Raw genomic sequence first — 20,267 nt, 5'->3', positions numbered from 1 at the left:
AAAAAAAAGTATGGATTTTTTTATTTTTAAAAAACAAAATTATCAAAAAAACTGAATGTTTTGTTTAAACATGCCTTATAATTTAATTTATGAGATAAGTATTAGGGAAACCCTGAACTACCAAAAAAAAACCTTTTGAGCCCTTACACTTTTTTTCATATCAAACGAGCCCCTCAACTTCAAATAATGGTTCACGTCAACCCTTCCGCCTCTCTACCGGTAAAAACTGCTGATGTGTACATTATTTTCTGACTTGGCTTTAATATAAAATAAATGTAAAATGTGACATGGTTAAAAAAATAAAATTAAAACATAAAAGAAAAACTAAATAGATGAAAAAACATGGCCGATTCAAATATCCTGCTCCGATTTCCTCCCAAACCTTCCCAATAATCCCTTCTACGCCAACCCAGTCTCCACTGCTCAGTTCGACTCTTGTTCTGATATCGTTCGTGGGTCAATTGAGGATTTCTACTTTTGGAGATCGGAAGATGAGAGTCAAGATTCGATCTTGATGAATCTCGTAGACGACTGGTTGGGTTTCGTAGATCCGACAAATTCGTTTCTAGATCCAAGAATCCCAGGTTTGGATCTTGCTTCTCTCTGTGTAGCCAAACTCAAGTTTTAACTTTGTTGAGACCTGTTGAGACCTAATATTCGTATTTGTGGGTAAAATCTGAACATGAACATCAACTGTTTGATGAAATAGCTGGGAGGGGTTTTAGCATGTACTTTTCTTGGTTCAAACTTGGCTCCTGTTAAAGTTTTGATGCGATTTTTAGGCGATGGGAAGGCAGAGAAGTTAAAGCATTCAATGACTTCAAGTTCCCGTATGAAGCTATGGTTGATTCCAGTCGCTACGGCATGGCTATGGTTATGTGTTGTTTTGTTGATGGCACTTGGAGAGATGTTAGGGGCGAGATTATTGAAGAGATGGGTTTGTTTCTTGCCTTAATCATACTGATTTCTCTGCTGGCCAAAGTTGCTCTCCCCCAATGAGTGAGTTCAAGATTGAGATTGCACGTGATGAAGATGATGGGGTGGGACGCAAGGGGCTGAGGTCAAACAGATCAATACGACATTGCCACGTGGAATATCATTACAAAATTAAAATATACACATCATTAGTTAACAGCCACCTCATCTCTTTTATGAGGGAAAAGTGGTCCGAGGGCTAATGTGAATCGATTCTTGAAGTTGAAGGGTTGATTTGATACGAAAAAAAGATTAAGGGCTCAAGTGACCTTTTTTTGGTAATTCAAGGGCTTCCCTGATACTTATCCCTTTATTTATTTTTTAAATTGAAAAAAAAAGTGCTGAATATGTTACGGTTTGAAAATATTAATGGCTTGAAATCAAAATTTATCTGAGTCTTTGCTAATGTTAGGATTTTTTTATAAGATGTATGATTCATTTTGTCTAATTTAGTAAACTTATTTTCCCGCTGATGATTTAGAGAAAAAATAATAATTGAAAAAATAATAATTTATGCAGAGTCTCCTAATTTTCGTATTAAATATTTCGGAAGCACTACACATTCATAAAATAAGTATCCATAAACTTATATAAACATGTAACATGCCTATGTGACTTCTTTAATAAAGTCTGTTTATTTTTTTTTAATCTACGTGACATACTTATCTACCTTGCCACCTAGATTATCTAAGTTTATGGTTGGAAAAATTATGGACATATATCATTTTGATAAATATTTTGATTGTCAAATATTTTTGAATTAAAAATTTAATTGTAAAGTAATATTTAGAAACTTGTTATTTTTTTTGGCAGACACTACCAAGAACTAGTTTAAAGAGGTGAAAATTAAAGCCAGTACTAAAAAGTAAAAACAGACTGAAGACACAATGCTGTTATCGTCATCCGAAATTACCTCTTGCGATCTGAATGTAATCTACACATTAAACAAATGATCGGCATAAATGAAGCAACTAAAGTATCTTTTGCGTAATTGCAATGATATATGATAAGAAGGAAATGTCAAGGAAGGTCGAACATGTGACAAACAGTAGGAATGTTATTCCAACCACAAGAACCCAGCCCTTGTCCCTGGCTTGTGGTGCAAGTTCCGGAAACCATCTGCTTATAGTCATTGCTGAGATTGTCACCAAGAAGGTTTGTTAAGGCATTATCAGTCATGGCATAACCGGGACACTGCTCAAGCCAATCCAAAGCAAGTAAAGCATCTACCCGAGTAATATTCAACCTACTATCCCTTTCTCTCTCTCTGTCTGGGGTCCAAGCCCAATTAACTGGTTCTGATTTCATATTACACCCTGCATTCAACGAAATGTAAATCACCCATGTAATTCAAGACCAGTGGCAACTTGGGAGAATGCAGGAATCATCCTGATCAGAGATTTAGTTCAAGAAACTTGATAAAACAACATCATGTAGTACACTCACAAATAGGGTGTGTTTGCATACCAGAGTTGTTTAGAGAAACTAATAAATTTGCATCAATAGAATGGCATCAGTGAAACCAAGATAATACATAAATACCCATATGGTCTGCTTACCCAGAACACATTCATATATCCATATTCCAATGGATTGAAAAAGTGATTTTTGAATTTCATAATAAAAAAGTATTGGAATTCCAAAACAATGGCACAAAATTGTAAATCATGACTATCATCCATAATTAAGTCCAGTGAAAGAGATGATTACCAGTGTATGCCTCAGCAGGTGGGGGTCCATACAAAGAATTTCCACTGCCACTTGGATTTTTGCACTCACTTAGAAGTGAAGTAGCAGTATGACCCAATGGAGAAAGGGGGTTACTATAGTCTTCCCATTCTGCCTCACCAATATTCAAGGCAGAACTCCCAGAAAAAACGCCAGGGATCAAATTAGATGAATCTGAACTCTTGTCAGATAGATGATTTTTTGCGCTGCTCAAAGCTTTTGACTCATGGAGTAAAGCATCCAACAGGCCACTATTACATGGTGAGAGGTTGCCTGAATCCACTGTATCTGTCGGGGTAGATTGGATAAAACCATCAACAGACTCAAGTAAAGGTGGTGTGGACAGTGTCCCCCAGTTACTTAAATCTGCTTCAGGATATTGGAGTGAAGGGAGCTCCAACTTCACAGCACCAGAAGTGGGCTTAGAAGCGGAGAAATTGTCATTTGAGAGGGTATGGCCACCCTGATTTGCCCCAAGCGACTTCAGGATCTTAGTGGCAGGATCAGGGTCAAAAGGAACAGACATCGCAATTGAATGAGCAGTTTTATCACAAATATCACCCTCAGTTTGGTTAAATGACAGGAACTCATTTTCTACGTTGCCATTGTGACCAGGGAATAAGGTTGTTGATTGTCGAAGACGCTTGTTGTGATGAATCCTAGAGGAAGTGAAGCTACAATATTGAGAACCAACACCTTTCATCAGCATACTGCTTGCAGTAATATCAGGAACTTCAGCAACATAAGGTAAGATCCCCTTGTTGGCCCCCCTTAAACTGTCAAATATGACATCAGGTATATCACAATTGCTACTTGGCAAGAGATCATGATGCGAGTTATCCCCACTATTAATTCCATTAATGTTGTGGCCCAGTTGACTCTCCTGCAATGCTTGCAAAAACACTTCAGGAGGATAAAGAGGCAAGCCAGCACGTTGACGCCTCTTAATACGGGTATTCCAGTAATTTTTTATCTCATTGTCCGTACGACCAGGCAACTGAGAAAAGGAAATTTTTATCACAAACACATAAGAAATAGATAACACTTGCAGACTATTTTCTACAGCTTATACACCACACATTGATAAAAATAAAAATGAAATCATGCTTGACACACCAATCTCAAAAAACCTTGTGCAAACGTTCCAGACAGTATCTCTTAAGAAAGAGTTCATTATCATTTACACTAAGCACAAATTGGATACACATTCTTACTCTCAGTTCTTCCATTTTAGAATTCCCATGCCAGATAGAGAAGAGAAAGTCTCTGAACTCTGGTTCATATAAATAGCAAAAGTGCAAAACTACAACCAATTTTTGTAGGAATCTCACCATTTTGTTTTCCAAAAAAACAATGTTTATTAAAACAGCCATGCATTTCTTTTCTTCTTGGAGGATTGGGGCCGGGAATGTGAATAAATTATGATTAATTATTCCTACTTGTTCAGGAATAATCGACTGAGATCACTTAATCTGGACAAAGTATACCATCATTTCCCTCAGAAGATCATGTCTTCCAGTATCCCTTTTCAAAGTTTTGATGGGGATCAGTAAATTGCAAAAGCATGCACATAAGCTTAAAAATTTTATAATAAAAAATTTTCCTTCAAAAATTCGTTTAACTACCACTAGCATAATTCCATCACTTTGCAAGTTTTTCCTATTAAGATTTTTTTTCCTTCCCAAATCTACTGGAAGAAAGGGTGGTTCAGTCTTTTATCATCCACAAAATGATCTTGAAACTTCATTAAGGTTATCATAATAAGTACAAAGGATAAATGGAATGTGATGAAGGCATTCCGGCTGGAGGCTGTGGAGATATGATGATGATCTGGATTGATCTGGATTCAGTAAATGATTTTAGCCTAAAATAATAACCTTAACTCTCTCACAGTAAAAACAATTGCTAGTCAAAGAAATTCTCAAAGCTACTTCGAATTGCACAAACTTAGAACCTCAGTCAACTGAATTCCCAAATCCTAAGAAATGATGTGTGATAAACTTACATGTGCAGCCATGCGTGCCCATTTGTTTCCCATCTTTGCATGGAGTTCGATGATCAACTGCTCTTCTTCTTGAGTAAATGCCCCTTTCTTCAAGTTTGGCCTCAGGTGATTTGCCCAGCGTAATCGGCAACTTTTCCCACAGCGGAGCAGGCCCAAGTGCTTCTGAACAGCATTCCAATTCCCTTCTCCATGCTTCTTGACATAGTCAATCAAAATTGCATCTTCAGCAGATGTCCATGGACCCTTCTTCAAAACAACTCCTCCAATTGAACTTCTGCCACAATCGCCGTCATCAGGTGACTCCATTTGATACTGGGAGAGCACCCCATATCCGCTTTCATTCGTTGTATGACTCATCTCTGATCATCACAACCCCAATCCCAGCTGACAGCTGAGAACCATTCAAGCAGGAGGATAAAAGCCTGAAAAAAAGAGATGGGACGACAATAAATGGACTAAAATACTAATAAAACATAATAAATAAATAAATAAAAAGGCGACGCCTTTTGCTGTCCACTTTTTGATACTTGTACTCCACCTCCACGCGGTCCTTATTTCCACATAGCAAAGCCTTTTTATGCAATGCGACAAACCAAATGGGAACCTTCCATAAGAGTGATTTCTACCGCTATGAATTCAAGTCCACAATCCGGTGACGTAAAAACAGTTCAGAAATGGAAACAAAGTAACTCGTGATAGATATGAACGTAAGACCTTTTCTATTGCCCAACATAAATGCATAGATATATGCAGAAAAGTACATAGCAAGCATTAAAATTCAATGGATAATAAGTTTGTCGGTTATGACATCCCAATTGAGCAAGAGACAGATGCCCAAGAACCTAAAAAAGGAAAAGCACATAACAATCCCAAATTAATTCCTTTTAATTCTTTTACGGTTTTACCCAAGAAAAAAACCAGAGAGCAAGATAAAGGCTCCAAATAATTGAAATCAAGAGAAACAAATGTCCAAACCGTGAAAGCTGAACATTTCCCCTTACATGTGTGCTATTCATTCAATTCACAAATCTAAAGTAAGCAAAATAAGTAAAGCTGGGTGTTATATTGCAAAACAGTTCTTATTCAATATTCAATACAAAAAATAAGGAGAAGTATATCGCAATTCAAACATCCTAAGAAAAAAAGAATAGAGTCTGAAGAATTGTCATTTATGAGAAACTACAAACAAATTGAAACCTTTTAAGACGATAAAAAGCTAAATGTAACAAAAATTCTAACTAATGAAATCGAACTAATACCAGGGGGAGACCTAGACGCCAAATTAGTCAGATATAGTGCCTCAATGAGCTTGGAGCAGATACAATTGTGAGCATGGAATGCCTGAAAATAATTCCAGAGAGAGAAGTTCCATGATTACATACTAAAAAACAGCTAAGGAATATAGAATTCAACCACTGATATCAATTCAAAACACAAACAAAACATAAATTTACATAATCTTCAGAAAACTTAGACCTACAAATTTCCAGCCCAAACAAATTACATCTACGCATAACCTAAAAGGTCAAGCTCACATTACCATGAGTTTATATTATCAGCAGAAAAGGCCAAGCTTACAAATTCGAGCCTCCACATACGGCTAAACAAATTCATAAAGCAAGAGAAGACATACATATCAAAATCAAATGAATCCCTCCCTCAGATTACACAAGTGATTAACTAACAGTCTAACAGAAACAAAAATTAAAGATGAAGCTAACCGTAATCTGTGAAAGACTAAGAAGAGGATCTGAGCGTAGAAAGTGAAAGAACATTTGGCAGAGATCCAAAACACGCACAGAACCAGAGAGGAAGGAGAATTGTGAAAACTAAAACAAAAATGGCGAAAGAAGAGAAAATTTAGGGGAGAAAAAGGAGGAGGGAGTACCAGCTCTACAAAGTGAGCTGCCTCCATTTCCCATTTTTAGTAATCCACGGAGTTTTTAGATATTTGACTCATTTATCATAGTAGTGACTTATTTAGTATTTCGAGTATTCATAATCTTAAAATATAACACCTTTTTTATTTTAATTGAGAAATGAGAACCACGCCCTATAACCTTCTCCTTTGGACATCCGATGCGATATGACCTTTGTAATTGAGAATTGTTAGGCCTACATACATAGAAGTTTTCTATCTAAAGACGATGTAAGTTGGGTCAAAACTCAATGTATACCCACAAAGATATTACTCCGAGTGGGGATGAGTTCATATGGTTTGATCCTAGCCAGATTCACGAGTAGGCTATCACCTAAGTAGTTCCCTAAACTCTTTTTTTTTATTATTCGAGAAAAACTCTGCATGTGTTGGTTCCCCTAAACTTGTTAGGCCAACATACACATAAGTTTCCCAATTGAAGACAGTGTAAATTGGGTCAAAACCCAATGCATGCCCCAATGATATTGCTCCCAGTGGAAATGAGTTCATATGATTTGGTCCTAGACAGATCCACAAGTAGGCTATCAGGGCAAATGCAATGGTGAAGTGGTATTGGGCCAACAAAGATATTGTCTTTTTGCTGATGTGACTGTATTGTAAAATGTGTTTTGCTTATGTGGCTGTATTGGGATAAGTGTTTTGTTGATGTGGATGTATTGATATTTGATGTTTTGATGTAGTTTTGTTGTGGATAATATGGATGAATGGAATGTTGTTGGGTTGGGTGGAAAGAGAAAGTGCGTGGGAAGAAAAAGTTTATAGAAATTTGTGTTTTGCTGATGTGGCTGTATTAGAATTCGTGTTTGACTTGACTTTTTGTATAATAGAGGTGGGACCGGGCCAACAAAAATGTTGGCCCAGCAAATTAATTCCCATTGCATTTGCCCTCATCTAAGTGGTTTCCCTAAACTTTTTTCTTTTTTATTAATCTATAACAACTCAGCAGAAGTTGGTTTCCCCAAGCTTTTGAACTCCTCAACAAATGTGCCCTTTGAATAGCTCACCAAGTCCAGACTCTGAGTCAGAGTAGGCACGCTCAAATCTGCCTAGATAATTTGGAAGAGTCACGACACATTCGCGAGTAGAGAGTCCCCATCCCGTGATCCCAACTGTTGTGGAGGAGCCTACTTACCATCATCATCAATCTTTATAGAGTGCCATTATCAATCATATATGTCTTATTTAATTTGTTCTTCTATATATGTCCAAGACCGACATTATTGTCAAATTGACTGATAGGGTGTGCTCATTCAAGCCAAAATACATTGCTTTTATTTGGAAGAAACCTATACAAAACTATATGTATGTGTACATATATGTACATGTATGGACATGAATATGTTGCTCCCACAAAATTTTTATTTGTATTGGTTTGAGAAATCTTACACTGTTATGAGATATTTAATGTGGACGACCCATATGAAGAGAATGAAAGTCACAACGGTTTCATTAAAGGCAACAACACATGGATGTGTCATAACATGTAATTTAGTCTTTAATACGTAATTAATACTTCAATTACGTTTGATATCATTTTGTATATAAATACATGTAATGATGATTTGTTTAAGAAAGAAGAAAAAGGAGAAAGAAATATTCTCTTTCAATACTCTTCCATTTAATAACTCTACATTAATTAAGTTATACACTTATTTATATTTACAATACAAACCCTTTTTTTAGAAATCACATTAATTTAAAAGGTGTCAATATATCATATATGCGATGAATTTTGAGATAGGCTTGCGTCATTACAAGATGCGTAATGCACACTAACGCATTTTAAGGACAAAAGAAAATGAGGGTGAATGAATTGTTGACATGAGACACTTGCTTCTACATATATCCGTTCTTCCTCTCCATCCACCCCCAACAACTCGACAGGGGTATTTTGTACAGTCCACTAAATCCAAACTCGAGCCGAGCTACGCACACACAAATCGTCCAACAGATAATGACGTCAGTTTAAAATTGAACTCCTAACCTTAGAGGCTCAGATGATATTCTTTACATTCTTTACATTATCGCCTAGTGGTATCTAGCTTGTGGATTTGAAACATCAGACAAATATTTGTCTGAATACATAAATGTCAAGAAAAAAATGCAATTATTGAAATTTGGACTCTCAATGTCCAGCCCACGAATGGGTAATCCACATTAAGGCCCTACAGATAAGGCCCGCCCAGTAACAACCCTTCTTCGTTCAAATACGATTGTAAGCCTGCATTACTCTCTTTCGTTTCTCTTCGGCTCATTGTGATCGACCTGATCCTCACTAAATTTGATATCGATTTCTCAATAAGAGACAATCCTCTCTCTCTAGACTCTGTAATTTGATGCTTCCGAGATTTTCTGGTAAATAACACCTATTAGAATGATAATTATGGCATTTTCTTTGAAGAATTTCAACTTCTGCTTGGTGTTCCAAAACTCTTGTTTCTACAAAGTACAGAGAAAATCTTCTATTCTTGCTTTCAGGTATCATATTAATTCTTGAATTCCTTACATTGTACCGATTTCGCTGTAGTTGGTTTATGTAATTTACTGGTGCTTGAACATTGTTCATACTGCTATTTCTCCAATGCAGCTGTATATGGTGTATTTGATATTTTGATGTCAATACAACTGGTTATTATGCATATTAGTGGGATCTGAAGACACTCCACCGCCCTTTTGTGTTCAATAGGCCGTCTCACAGGTACATATAGCCTCTTTTTTTCCCTTCTATGATAGCAAGAATTTGGTTTAGAGTCTTTAGACTGAGGAGATTTACTCATTTTGATATTTCTATTGGTACTTTTTATGGTTTCTGCAATGTGGATTGCATTTTTCTTTTCAATTTTGTCCAACAATCAAATGGTACATACTTCTGGCACACTATCTTGATCTGTCAGCCTTCAGTTGTTCCATAGATTAAGTAACAATAAATTATCTTATGAAAAATAAAAAACAATAAATTATACCAATAAAACCCCAAGGATATTAAGTTCTAGCAATCCTGGGATGTAACTGTTAAAAACATTTTTCTGGGACCTTTTAGGTAGTACATTTATGGAGACTAGAATTCTTATTCCACAAAAGATGCGACAAGAGAATTTGTTGGAAAATGAGAATTGAATAGATAAATAACAGAAATTAAATACCTCAGAAGTTTAAGATCTGGGTCATCATATCTGAATGATTGCTCCATGAGAAAGTAGTTGATATAGTTTTAAACTACTGATGTAGATTTTGTTTAGGGTCGAGCAAAGCAGAAACTCTAATCCCCAAATCCGTCCCAATTCAAGAAGAACAAAATTAATGGCTTGCTGCATCAGTCTTTCATCTTCACCTTGTGATTTTCACTGGCTGTTTTCGTGATACCTTCTGCCAACCAGTGTTGCTTGTTCTTTTAGTTGCGGATGTAATTGATCTTTTGCAAGAAAAAGATGTAATGAAGGTGAAGATGGAAGATTACCAATCATCTGACTCGTGCTGTACATTGATGTACTGTCTATACTTGAACGTGCATCATCACCTTGTGACTCAGAGGAGCCACGAATGCTACTTACTGACTCTGATTTTAATGGTGACAAGTCTATGATAGTGCAGTTCGTATTTCCTTCCATTAAGTAATTTAAGGCGCAAACCACCTGTTCGTGTTACAAAACACCATATCAGCACATCTGAGTTGGCCTATAGTCATGAATAGGCACTATTTGATATGAAAAGCAAGTGATTTAAGAAATGAAACTAGCAAAGAGCCAAAAATACAAGCATTAAGCATATGTACTGTTGGCACGGAGGGCTCTTTGTGGTAGAAGAAAGTTATTCTAGCCTCTATACTCAAGTGTTGACTATGATGATTGGCATAATGATTTGCACACTTAAGCCTTAGTCTTAGGTAACCGCAATATAAATATCGATCCCTACTTATATTGTTAAATCAACCACATGCAAAAGAGCTACTTTCTGATTATCATGAAAGAAATACATGCTGATACAATGAACCAATTCTTAAGCTGATCACGCTTCCTTTTAATTGAGGAGAAAAAAGGGGCAAGTAGATCTGAATGCTTGGAATCTCATGACAGCTACTTAATCCTGTCCTAATACCAAATTTCAAGTTTTTCACATCTTTGCTACATTTCTTCTTTTTTATAACATGGTGATTGTGGAGTCATCCATTTATGGCTTAAAATGGATTAAAGGAATTAGATATACTCTAGATGAAACATTATCATTTTTAAGGCTTGCGCAAAAATTTGACATGCCCCACTCCAAGTATTTTCATGGGATCCTAATTGAAAACATTCTTTTATGCAGCCAATTAAAGATTGGCGGTGTGCATTTATAGAAATTTTTTTTGGAAATACAATGGAGAAGAGGCGCAATGTTTTTTGTACTTCAGTTTTATACGTGAATGCATCATAGTTATTTCTGGAAAAAAACTTACAATATCCATTGTTAATCTCTTATGAGGATCCTTGCTGAGGCATTTTTCTGCTACTCGAACCATCCAAAATAGTTGATGCACATCATGTGAGTCCAAGATCCTATCATCGATTAAGTCTGGGTAGTTCCTTTCTTTCAGTAATGGCCTTGCCTGCAACAAGTTTTGTAATTATATGTAAGAAGCCTGTTGAATAGAATGAGATGTTTGTGAAGTTTTCATTGTCCCCTTGTGCATGATTGTGATGTGAGATAGGCTGTCAGAAATAACAATCTTGGGATATAGAAGAACTGTTCTACTAATTATCTTTCCTTATCTTTCTTTTTTCTCCCCCTACCCTCCCCTCCCCTTCATTTTCCCCCTTTCCCTCAATGTTAAGAAGAAATAAAGAAAGGGTTGAAGGCATAAAAGAATCTTATTCAGAAACCCTTCAGGAGAAGGAAGAGTTCTAGTGCTCCATTTACTAAACTTGTTTATAAAACTAATATGCCTATAATGGGCCATATTCTATGTTATGGTAAAGGCTGACATATCTTTCCAGGGTAAGCCTTGGAAGTTGGAAATTTATGCATTTGGATCAATCAATAGTCAGAAAATTGTTTGCTTTGAGTTTGAGTCTGTTACCCATCCAACAAGACTTTTTCCACCAAGTCTTTTGTCCGTAGTCTTGAATCCAGTGATCAGTTGTAGTAGCACCACGCCAAAGGAATAAACATCTGTCTTCTTTGACACTTTTCCACACTCTGCATATTCTGGTGCCAAATATCCTAGAGTTCCCACGACTCTTGTCTCTGAGGAGTGATCTGAGTCTTCTTGTTTTCTTGCGAGGCCAAAATCTCCAAGCTAATAGAGTAAACATGTTAGCTGAAACTTGACATGGTACAAATTTTTCTTCTTTTTTTGTGCATGAGAACGACCTATGAAAGTTCAAAATGATGTAAATCCAAAATCATCTGGTTACCAGGCATATCCTTCAGTATAATGGATCACTGCAGTCCTAAACATTTAGCATTGAGACCAGCTTAAATAGACAATATATCAAAAGGTTTTGTAGTACGATATTTATGTAGATTATAAATGAATCAGTGGAAAAATTGAGTCCCCTACCCTGACTCAATATAACTATCTCTCTATCAGTGAGCAAATAAGCAATTAAGCATCAATCTAACAGCATAAAATTACCATTGACTCATAGTCATGTGTTACAAGGATGTTGTTTGGTCTCATATCTCTGTGTATGATGTTGTTCTCATGCAGATATAGTAAACCTTTTGCAGCTCCCATTGCTATCTTCATCCTCTTTTCCCAACTGAGAGGTCTACGAGCATGCTCTGTATTTTTTGTTGCATCTTGGTTAGTATGATAAGGAACATAGTCTATAGTAAATTAGAATGGAAAGGGAAAACAATTTTCTGAAGTAGTTTTGCTCTTACTTGATATATGTTGGTCTAGTGAACCATTACAGACATATTCATAAACAAGCAGCCTGTGGTTTCCTTCTGAACATGAGCCCAGCAGCATGACCAAATTCTCATGTCTGGCTTTGCTGAGGACCTGAACTTCGGACTTGAACTCCTTTTCTCCTTGCAAGCTTGCATTTTTAAGTTGCTTTACAGCTATCTTCAGACCATTCAGCTCTCCTCTATATACAGAACCAAAACCACCTTCTGAAAGAAAGTTCTTGGGGGAAAATCCTTCTGTTGCAGCTTGGAGCTCTGCATGAGTGAAGTCCCTCTTCCAGCCTATTTTTGGTCGTCTATTCTTGCATATTGGGCAAATTGGATTTTTGAATGTCTCGTCTGTAGGAATTCCTCCCATCCAATCAAAATTGTTGTTATGTTCCATTTGTTGTTCTTCTGGACTTCCTATATTGTACACTTCTTTCTGACCCCTCTCAAGACTCTCAACAAAAGAATATGGGGATTGCTCCTCCACTGTTTCTAGTTCTGTATTTGTGGTGATGTCTTCCTCTTGAAAATGAAAGATAGAGCTCTTTGCATCGGTAAAACTTGAGCTTGATGCTTCAGTATGGCTTAGACTTGAAGTTAGAACTGAAGATGTTGCGAGCTGTTCACTAGACGAGGATTTACATAATGAGGATGATTTTCTATGTAGTAGTGGAGTAGTTTCGTCGCAATCATCATCATCTTGTTCTTTGCCTAAGCTGCGTTCCGGAGGACTTTTAGATTCTGGAAAAAAAGGCTTAAGGTTAAATTGTGGAAAATCTAACTATGTAGACATCTCTACTGGTTATGAAGACGATGGTAATTGTTCTTGTTTTTTTTTTGGTGAAGCTAGTCCTGGGACTAATTCTTTACTTTTACAGCCAGAATTACTAGGCTATTCTCCGATACGCCAAGTAAACCACATATTTTGAAAAACCGATGAAGTGAAAAAAAAAGGGATTTTGTTGACATTTTTCTCCAAAGCATGGAGATCTGTTCAGGATGCATATAAGAAATTGGTCCATTAAATAATTGCCGAGCCTCATGTAAATAAAAGATCATGCTTGTGTATGCTGTATGTAAAGAATAGGTTAACTGGATGAAATAGATATTGTTGTGACTAGAGTCCACTTACTTTGAGGAGAGACTTTTTTCCTTGGGCTTCCTGGTATCATTTCATCATATATTACACTGTCTCTTGGTTTTGATGTTTCTATGGCCTGTTTGACGTTTTCTCTTGCTTTTGGTTCTCTCAGCTTCTCAATACTGTTGTCACGTTTTATCCTTGATAAACCACATGAGAGATTATCCATGAAGTATTTCTTGTCCTTCTTCATCTGCCTGCACCAGAGAGAATTGACAGTATGCAACCTTCATAGATGGAATATGTTGGCTCTCTTACGCAAGTTGAATATGCAGTTTATTCAACGAAACTAGGATACATTTTTTTACCTTTACAAGAACAGTATATTTATCTAATCATGTTCTGTAATTCTTCATGTAAAAAGATTTATACATAAGCTTTAATTAAAGCTTGTTGAAAAACTATAAGTTGTACTGCTAATATTAGATTTCTTCTTCTCATGTAATTGTCTAAAGCTCTTGCACCTTTTGGAACTGAATTTAGAATTCAATGTCATCAAAAACTCAGTGTCCGCATGGTAATACCATTAACACCTAGAAAGTTTTACTTACCTATCAAGTATCACCCATGTAGCTCTTAAACTTCTGGCAGCCCTTATAGCAATCTTCCTTGAAGGTCCTGCACGCACCTCCATTTGAAACTCGATCTGGGGAGTGTAATGCATAGAAAGATGCTGCATCAGTCATATATTCAATAGAGATTGAAATATCAGATTTAGCTCAACTAATGAGCATTGAGCATGCTGATGAATTAGTGGATTACTCAGGTGATCATCTGTTAATTTGACCACTGAAAATTTCATTAGAATTATATTATTTGGATGCAAAGTTTACATGATGGATAAAACAGAAATGCTACTGAAGTATAATCTATGAATGGCACTGGTTTTAAATTTTCTAAAATGTGGTGGTTAAGGTACTATGCATGTTTATAATTTTTTTTCCTTGGTGTTGTTTTGATCTCATCTTTGTATACAATTTGAATGACATGCATCTACCCAGGCTAGTGAATTGAGTGCCATTACTCTACTTATCTGGTGATTTTGACTTGGTACTTATGTAAGAGATGGCAAGAATCTGTTGAATCAAAGATTTATAAAATCAATTGAAGGAACTAGCATTCAGTGTGGCTGTTAGTTTATCGTCTGACCTGTTCTGTTTCACACTGCTTTGCGATTTTCATGATTTCCTTGTTGTTCTGATACTCTTCTATCTTTCTGGAAACTGCCTCCGCAACTAATTTTGGGTTTGCTCCAAACATTGAGCTGGAGTCCACGTTGATCTTGTATCCCACTGAGAAAGGTGGAGAATAAGGAGGGAGAGAGAGAGAAAAGAAAAAGAAAAAGAAAAAGAAGAGAAGCCAGTGCCAAGAAGTGAGAGAAGCTTTCAATTGCACTACAGATGCATATGTTTCAGCTTCTGTAATCTTTAAATATATTGTACTTGACCTTGTTGATATTCTTCTATCGAGAGCATAAAAGAAATGAAAATATAAATCCTTACACATTCTCCCAGCTCCTTTGAAAGAAAACGTACTAGGGTTATTAACCTGGTGAAGAACTCCGAGGAGTGTAAGCACATCTCCATGCTTAAGTGATAAGCCTTGCAGGACCCATCCGATTGCACCTGCACTAACATTCCTTGATGCATCCTGGATTACCACCACTCTTTGAGCTTCTGTAGACATGATTGATCTTGTTGAAGATTGTTCTTAGAGATAATGCAGAGGCTTCCTGAGATTGTTTGATTTTTTATTTTTATCTTAAATGCGTTTTATATTCTGCCTTACTTCTCTTTCTACTACTAACCATGAAAATGTGAATTAAATCGACTAAGTACAGTTTTTGGGACTCTTATCTCTATGAGGCAAGGACACGAGAAGCAAAACCTGGCCAGCTAAGGCCAGGATCACACCATCAGAATCACTGTAATGCAAGATCACAGGTGTCCTGTTGACAGAGGAGTGGAAGCAACCAATGGTAGCTTCTGTTCAAGAAGTAGAGGTGCTACTGGAATTTGGAAGATGGCATGTCAAATGGAAGAAATATGAGAAAGAATGAATTAACACAAACTTGCTAGAATACCCTTTATGCGTGACTGATGCAAGGGGCAAGAGTGGTGGCAATTCCAAGCAAGGATCTCTACAGTTAGTGGAAGCGCATATTCGGATATCCTAGCGAGGTATGTGTCTATGGCTTTCTTCTTCACTTTGTTGGAAGAGGATATAATGACATGCTGTTGATTCCAATGCTTTGTTCCTTTCTAATACAAAATTGTTGGCGTTTGGTTGCTTGCTGAAAGACTCGAGAATGTTGCAACGATGAAACCAAAGTTCTCCTAGGAAGGAGCCTGTTCTTATGGGCAAATGATTTTTTTATTGCTTTATTAACATTAGTGACAAAGACTAAGACTTCGTGTTCGGCTGCATGATAATATATCTGTATTCATACCGTAGGTTATATAATTCCGTTTGAACAAGTCTGTTTTCGTCCTTGGTGCTTGTTTTCTTTGAGGCAAGTCGGCCAAAAGGGAATGGGGAATCACAGGTTTTTGGAGCTCAAGGCTTCTGAATAATAGAACCAGTTGTTTCAAAGTTCTGCCCACTTGGATGATTATGACCTTTACAAAGGCATCTTTGATCCCCTGCATCTCCAATTTGTCCTGTAATAAATAACCTACAAGTTTTCTTGTTCTTTGGTTTCTCTGATCGGATTCTTGAATTTGTCTTGCTTAACAGTTCATCTTTGGACTTTTCTGTGTAGATGCTTAGCAAGACATTGGATGGAAGAAAATGACCTGGAGTATCACATCATTGTTCCCTGCCTACCCTTATGCCCTGAATTGCATCTTGTTTAGAGACGACCATTCTGCAGCATCTGATGTTTACAGAACCCAAATTCGGTTGAAGAAAGGGGATGTACAAGTATTCCGGTATTAATACATACCGCCGGCTGTGTAGATGCTCTGCAGAAGTAGAGATGAAAACAAAGTAAGGGAGACCATGTATGCCAAAGTAAAACTAGTAATGCTTGCTTGCTCCTGTTTTGCTAACGAGACTAACTATGCTCAAGAAAATTGAACAAGTAAATAACCAATCTATGGCAGCTCAGTTTATTTGAAGAAGATAAGTGATTAATTGTATCTCATATTGTATTACACATGGACATGGTTGTAGAATGTATTGATGAAACAGTAATATAGGTATATGTATAATAAGTTAATAAGCAATTCTAAGCTATTGTATTGAATGGATTAAAAAAAATAAATCTTGGGAGTGAATTGAACATTGAAATCAAAGTGTTTCACCCTAAACTAAATTTCTTCTTATCCTACCCTACTCAAACATTCGATTTGATTCAAAATGTTAATTTTTTTTTATTAATATAAACAAGGTCTTGTTAACCGGTGCCCAATGTGATAAATATTATCACCTAATTTTTTAAACTTAAAATATATATTTCAATAGCATTTTTTCAGACTCCAAAGTGTCTTTATGTCATTTATCTAATGTGTATTTGACATATAAAAAATAAAAAATAAAAACTCCAAGTTATAAATATTGAAATATAATTAAAAATACAAATATTGAAAATCCCCAAATTTAAAATTGAATTTGTTTCACCCTAACTAAATTTCTTCTTATCCCTACTCAAACTTTGGATTTGATTCAAAATGGTTGGGAAATATTTCTTGTTAAAAGTTTTTAGCAATATAAAAATATAGTTTTTTTTTAAAAAAAAACTCAGAGTTATATATATTGAAATATAAATATTAAAAATCCCCAAATTAAAGGAAAAACTCAGAGTTCTACGTATTGAAATAAAAATTCAATTATAAAAATTAAAAAAAATAATCCCAAATTGAATAGTTTTCCGACCCTAAAAATATTTTATCATTTAAAGAAACCTAGTTGTAGATTGTAGTGTAGATAAAAATTCTGTTCTCGCGCCTATTACCGCACAATGTCTTTGTCCGTTAGAGCAATCGGTAACGGCTATAATTTCCCTGTCGCGCATCTTCTGGTAATCCTAACCTTCAGTTCTTACGTTCTCTGTGCGTTGCGGCTCCAATTTACTCGAATCAGATGATTAACTTTTTCTTTTTATAATCAAATCTGGATGGTTAAGGGCTTCAATGATTTACCCTACATGTGCGTTGCTAGGGTTTCTTCTCCCTTTCACTTTCAGCACCGGATTCCTAATCAGCATCATTATCCGGGACTCTCTGCAGTTAATGCTGATGGCAATGTGAGCACGACTTCTTCTGTAAAATTATTTCAATTTGAGCTCTTTTTTCCTTTTAGTTTAGGAGATTAACTGAGGAATTATGATCACGCAATAAGTGCCAGTGATATGTCTTAATATAATAATCTTATGAAACTTCAATTGGTGTTTAGAATTTAGATACATGTATCAGGATTAGTAAGTGTGAGATATAGTTGCTTCAGCAGTATATTATGCTTCTAAAACATTTGTAAACCTTGTATGTTGTGGGGCTTCATTTCATTTTTGTCTGCTACATGATATTATTGCCCCCATGTAATGTTTATATACTCTTCTGCTCTATTCGCTTGTATCAGTTTAACCCTCTTAAAGAAATTGAAAATGGTGATAATGGTGTGATTTCATGAGATTTTGACACTTTGTAGTTTCTACCAAAATTAGATACTCTGACCAAAACATGCTTATCAGTTTATGTACTTTTGGTGGGTGGTTAGGCTCATGGTGTCCCAGATGCTAACGACTGCTCTCTTAACCATGAAGGTATTTTCTATTTGTTTTAATTTTCAGTTGGATGACTAGGATTAGGATTTTTGTGTAACTATTTATGCTTGCATATGCAGAAACACATGCATACTGTCATGAAGGATATGTAATCTTCATCTAATATGTACTATAGACTAGGAATTTCCTGTGGTTCCCAAATTCACTTGCATTGGTTTTCTTGTAGGCTCAGCAGAAAAGAGTGAGAGTAGCAAGCACAAACCGCTCACAACTAAAGAGTACTTACCTTTTACCCTTCCACATTTCATTTGATGCTAAGTTCTACTTATTGTACTAATGACATAATAACTGCATGTATATTATGATTTTTCTCCCATCCTCCTCACGAGTTTAGCATATGCAAAGTTGTACTTTTTGGTTCATTCAATTTTGCAGGATATTGGAGAAACTAAGAAGATATGGGATTTCTGGTATATTGGCCTATGGGCTACTAAATACTGCCTACTATCTCACAACATTTCTTGTAGTGTGGTGAGTAACAATGTTTCCACATTATTTTGGATGTGCTTCTTTTATTATGTACATAAGTTCCAGATGCTGGCATATTACGAGAGACATACGTAAATGCTTCTCAAAACCTTTTGCTAACTCAAATCTGCATTTTATATGCTCACATCGCTTGGTCCACCTTAATTACAAAGCTACAAACTTGTTTATGTAAGAAGATCGTATGGCTTTTTCCTTTAAATATCCCATAACTCGATGCTTCACTTGCTTTCCAGGTTTTATGTCGCCCCAGTACCTGCAAAAATTGGCTATCTTGCTGCTGCTAAAAGGTAACAACTTATTATTGAATGCTTGTGGGTTTACAAGTGATTGACACGACTAATTCACAGATTCCTCAAAGTAATGGCCATGGTATGGGCTGGGAGTCAAGTTACAAAGCTTGTGAGAGCTGCAGGGTATGCTGCTAGAACTAAATTTTCTTTCTTATTAATAGTTTAAATGGACATCATGCTGCTTACATGTCTTAAAACGATGAGGTCGTTTTATCATAATTTACTGCTGGAATTTGCTGGATGCTTCAATCAAATTTATCCATGATGCTCTATAACAAAACGCCCTCAAAAAGACACTCCCCCAACACCATAAGCAAAAATTTGGGAAATTGCAAAAATGTAAGATGCTCGAGTTCAGAGGGTTCAACCCATCTCTTTCCATCCGGAGCCACCCTGAATCTCTTTTTTTCCAAAGCTAGGGGGGATAGTTCTTTTTTATGGATGTTATTGTAGGGGTGTCATTGCAAGATCAATTCAGCGCCTTTTCATGTAGAAGTGCAGTAAGTTTTTAGTATTGGAAGAAGACTCCTATGATGGTTTCTATCACTCAGCCACTTGCAACAATGCAACATACCCCATCCATTTGGACATACTTTCTTGTTATCTAGATGAATGTTTAGCTGCATTATAAATCAAGAACACTACGGTTATTTCGGAGCTCTTTGTTTTGATGCAGGGCCCTTGCAGTTGCACCATTTGTTGACAGAGGATTGTCATGGTTCACTGTTAAATTCAAGTTTGAGTCTCAATGGAAGGTAACCAATGCTTGGAACTTTTGCAACATAATCTACTCCATTTACTGGTAACTAATTTGGGTAAAAAATGTCTTCAGGCATTCATGGCAATTGTTGGATTCTGTTTTGGACTTGGCATCATGGTATTTGCTGTTGTGACACTTCTTTGGGCTTAAGCATACCGAGAGGGATCACTATCCCTGTTTTTATTGTGAATTCGCGGAGTTGAACAAATAGGAACAATAATAGTAGAAAAGAATGTGGAATCAATTGCACAAATTAGAGTTTTTATATCCGAAGTTT

General features: G+C 36.3%; 4 protein-coding genes and 1 long non-coding RNA gene across 6 annotated transcripts; 2 read left to right on the top strand and 3 right to left on the bottom strand.

The window, feature by feature from the left end:
• Positions 1-209: 209 nt before the first annotated feature.
• On the top strand, positions 210-1,448 carry LOC120006494. Its single transcript, XR_005470022.1, has 2 exons — positions 210-584; positions 783-1,448. It is a non-coding gene; the product is annotated as an uncharacterized LOC120006494 (long non-coding RNA).
• A 420-nt stretch (positions 1,449-1,868) lies between these two features.
• LOC120005067 (transcription factor MYB33-like) lies at positions 1,869-6,661 on the bottom strand. 2 transcript variants are annotated; one of them, XM_038854507.1, is made up of 5 exons: positions 6,597-6,661; positions 5,968-6,049; positions 4,709-5,130; positions 2,686-3,700; positions 1,869-2,291 (listed from the first exon to the last, which is right to left on the bottom strand). In XM_038854507.1, exons 3-5 carry the CDS (start codon positions 5,063-5,065, stop codon positions 1,996-1,998), a joined length of 1,668 nt encoding a protein of 555 aa, XP_038710435.1. In that variant the 5' UTR covers positions 5,066-5,130; positions 5,968-6,049; positions 6,597-6,661; the 3' UTR covers positions 1,869-1,995. The 2 variants fall into 2 exon arrangements, with proteins under 2 accessions (XP_038710435.1, XP_038710434.1); XM_038854506.1 differs by having other exon boundaries at positions 6,430-6,647.
• Positions 6,662-9,886: 3,225 nt separating this feature from the next.
• LOC120005912 (probable serine/threonine-protein kinase PBL19) lies at positions 9,887-14,689 on the bottom strand. The gene is made up of 7 exons (XM_038855797.1): positions 14,666-14,689; positions 14,220-14,341; positions 13,715-13,865; positions 12,513-13,308; positions 12,262-12,410; positions 11,704-11,922; positions 9,887-11,232 (listed from the first exon to the last, which is right to left on the bottom strand). The coding sequence occupies exons 1-7, from the start codon at positions 14,687-14,689 to the stop codon at positions 10,978-10,980; spliced, it is 1,716 nt and encodes a 571-aa protein (XP_038711725.1). The 3' UTR covers positions 9,887-10,977.
• LOC120005034 lies at positions 14,261-15,500 on the bottom strand. The gene has a single exon (XM_038854462.1). It carries the CDS (start codon positions 15,352-15,354, stop codon positions 14,806-14,808), a length of 549 nt encoding a protein of 182 aa, XP_038710390.1. The 5' UTR covers positions 15,355-15,500; the 3' UTR covers positions 14,261-14,805.
• A 2,089-nt stretch (positions 15,501-17,589) lies between these two features.
• LOC120004981 lies at positions 17,590-20,255 on the top strand. The gene is made up of 9 exons (XM_038854389.1): positions 17,590-17,689; positions 17,795-17,914; positions 18,385-18,430; positions 18,618-18,669; positions 18,827-18,922; positions 19,174-19,227; positions 19,288-19,353; positions 19,907-19,985; positions 20,063-20,255. The coding sequence occupies exons 1-9, from the start codon at positions 17,630-17,632 to the stop codon at positions 20,138-20,140; spliced, it is 651 nt and encodes a 216-aa protein (XP_038710317.1). The 5' UTR covers positions 17,590-17,629; the 3' UTR covers positions 20,141-20,255.
• The last annotated feature ends 12 nt before the right edge of the window (positions 20,256-20,267 follow it).

This window comes from Tripterygium wilfordii, chromosome 9, assembly GCF_013401445.1.
Source record: "Tripterygium wilfordii isolate XIE 37 chromosome 9, ASM1340144v1, whole genome shotgun sequence".
In the NCBI taxonomy this organism is placed as follows: Eukaryota; Viridiplantae; Streptophyta; class Magnoliopsida; order Celastrales; family Celastraceae; genus Tripterygium; species Tripterygium wilfordii.
This window is presented reverse-complemented; position numbering and strand designations above follow the sequence as displayed.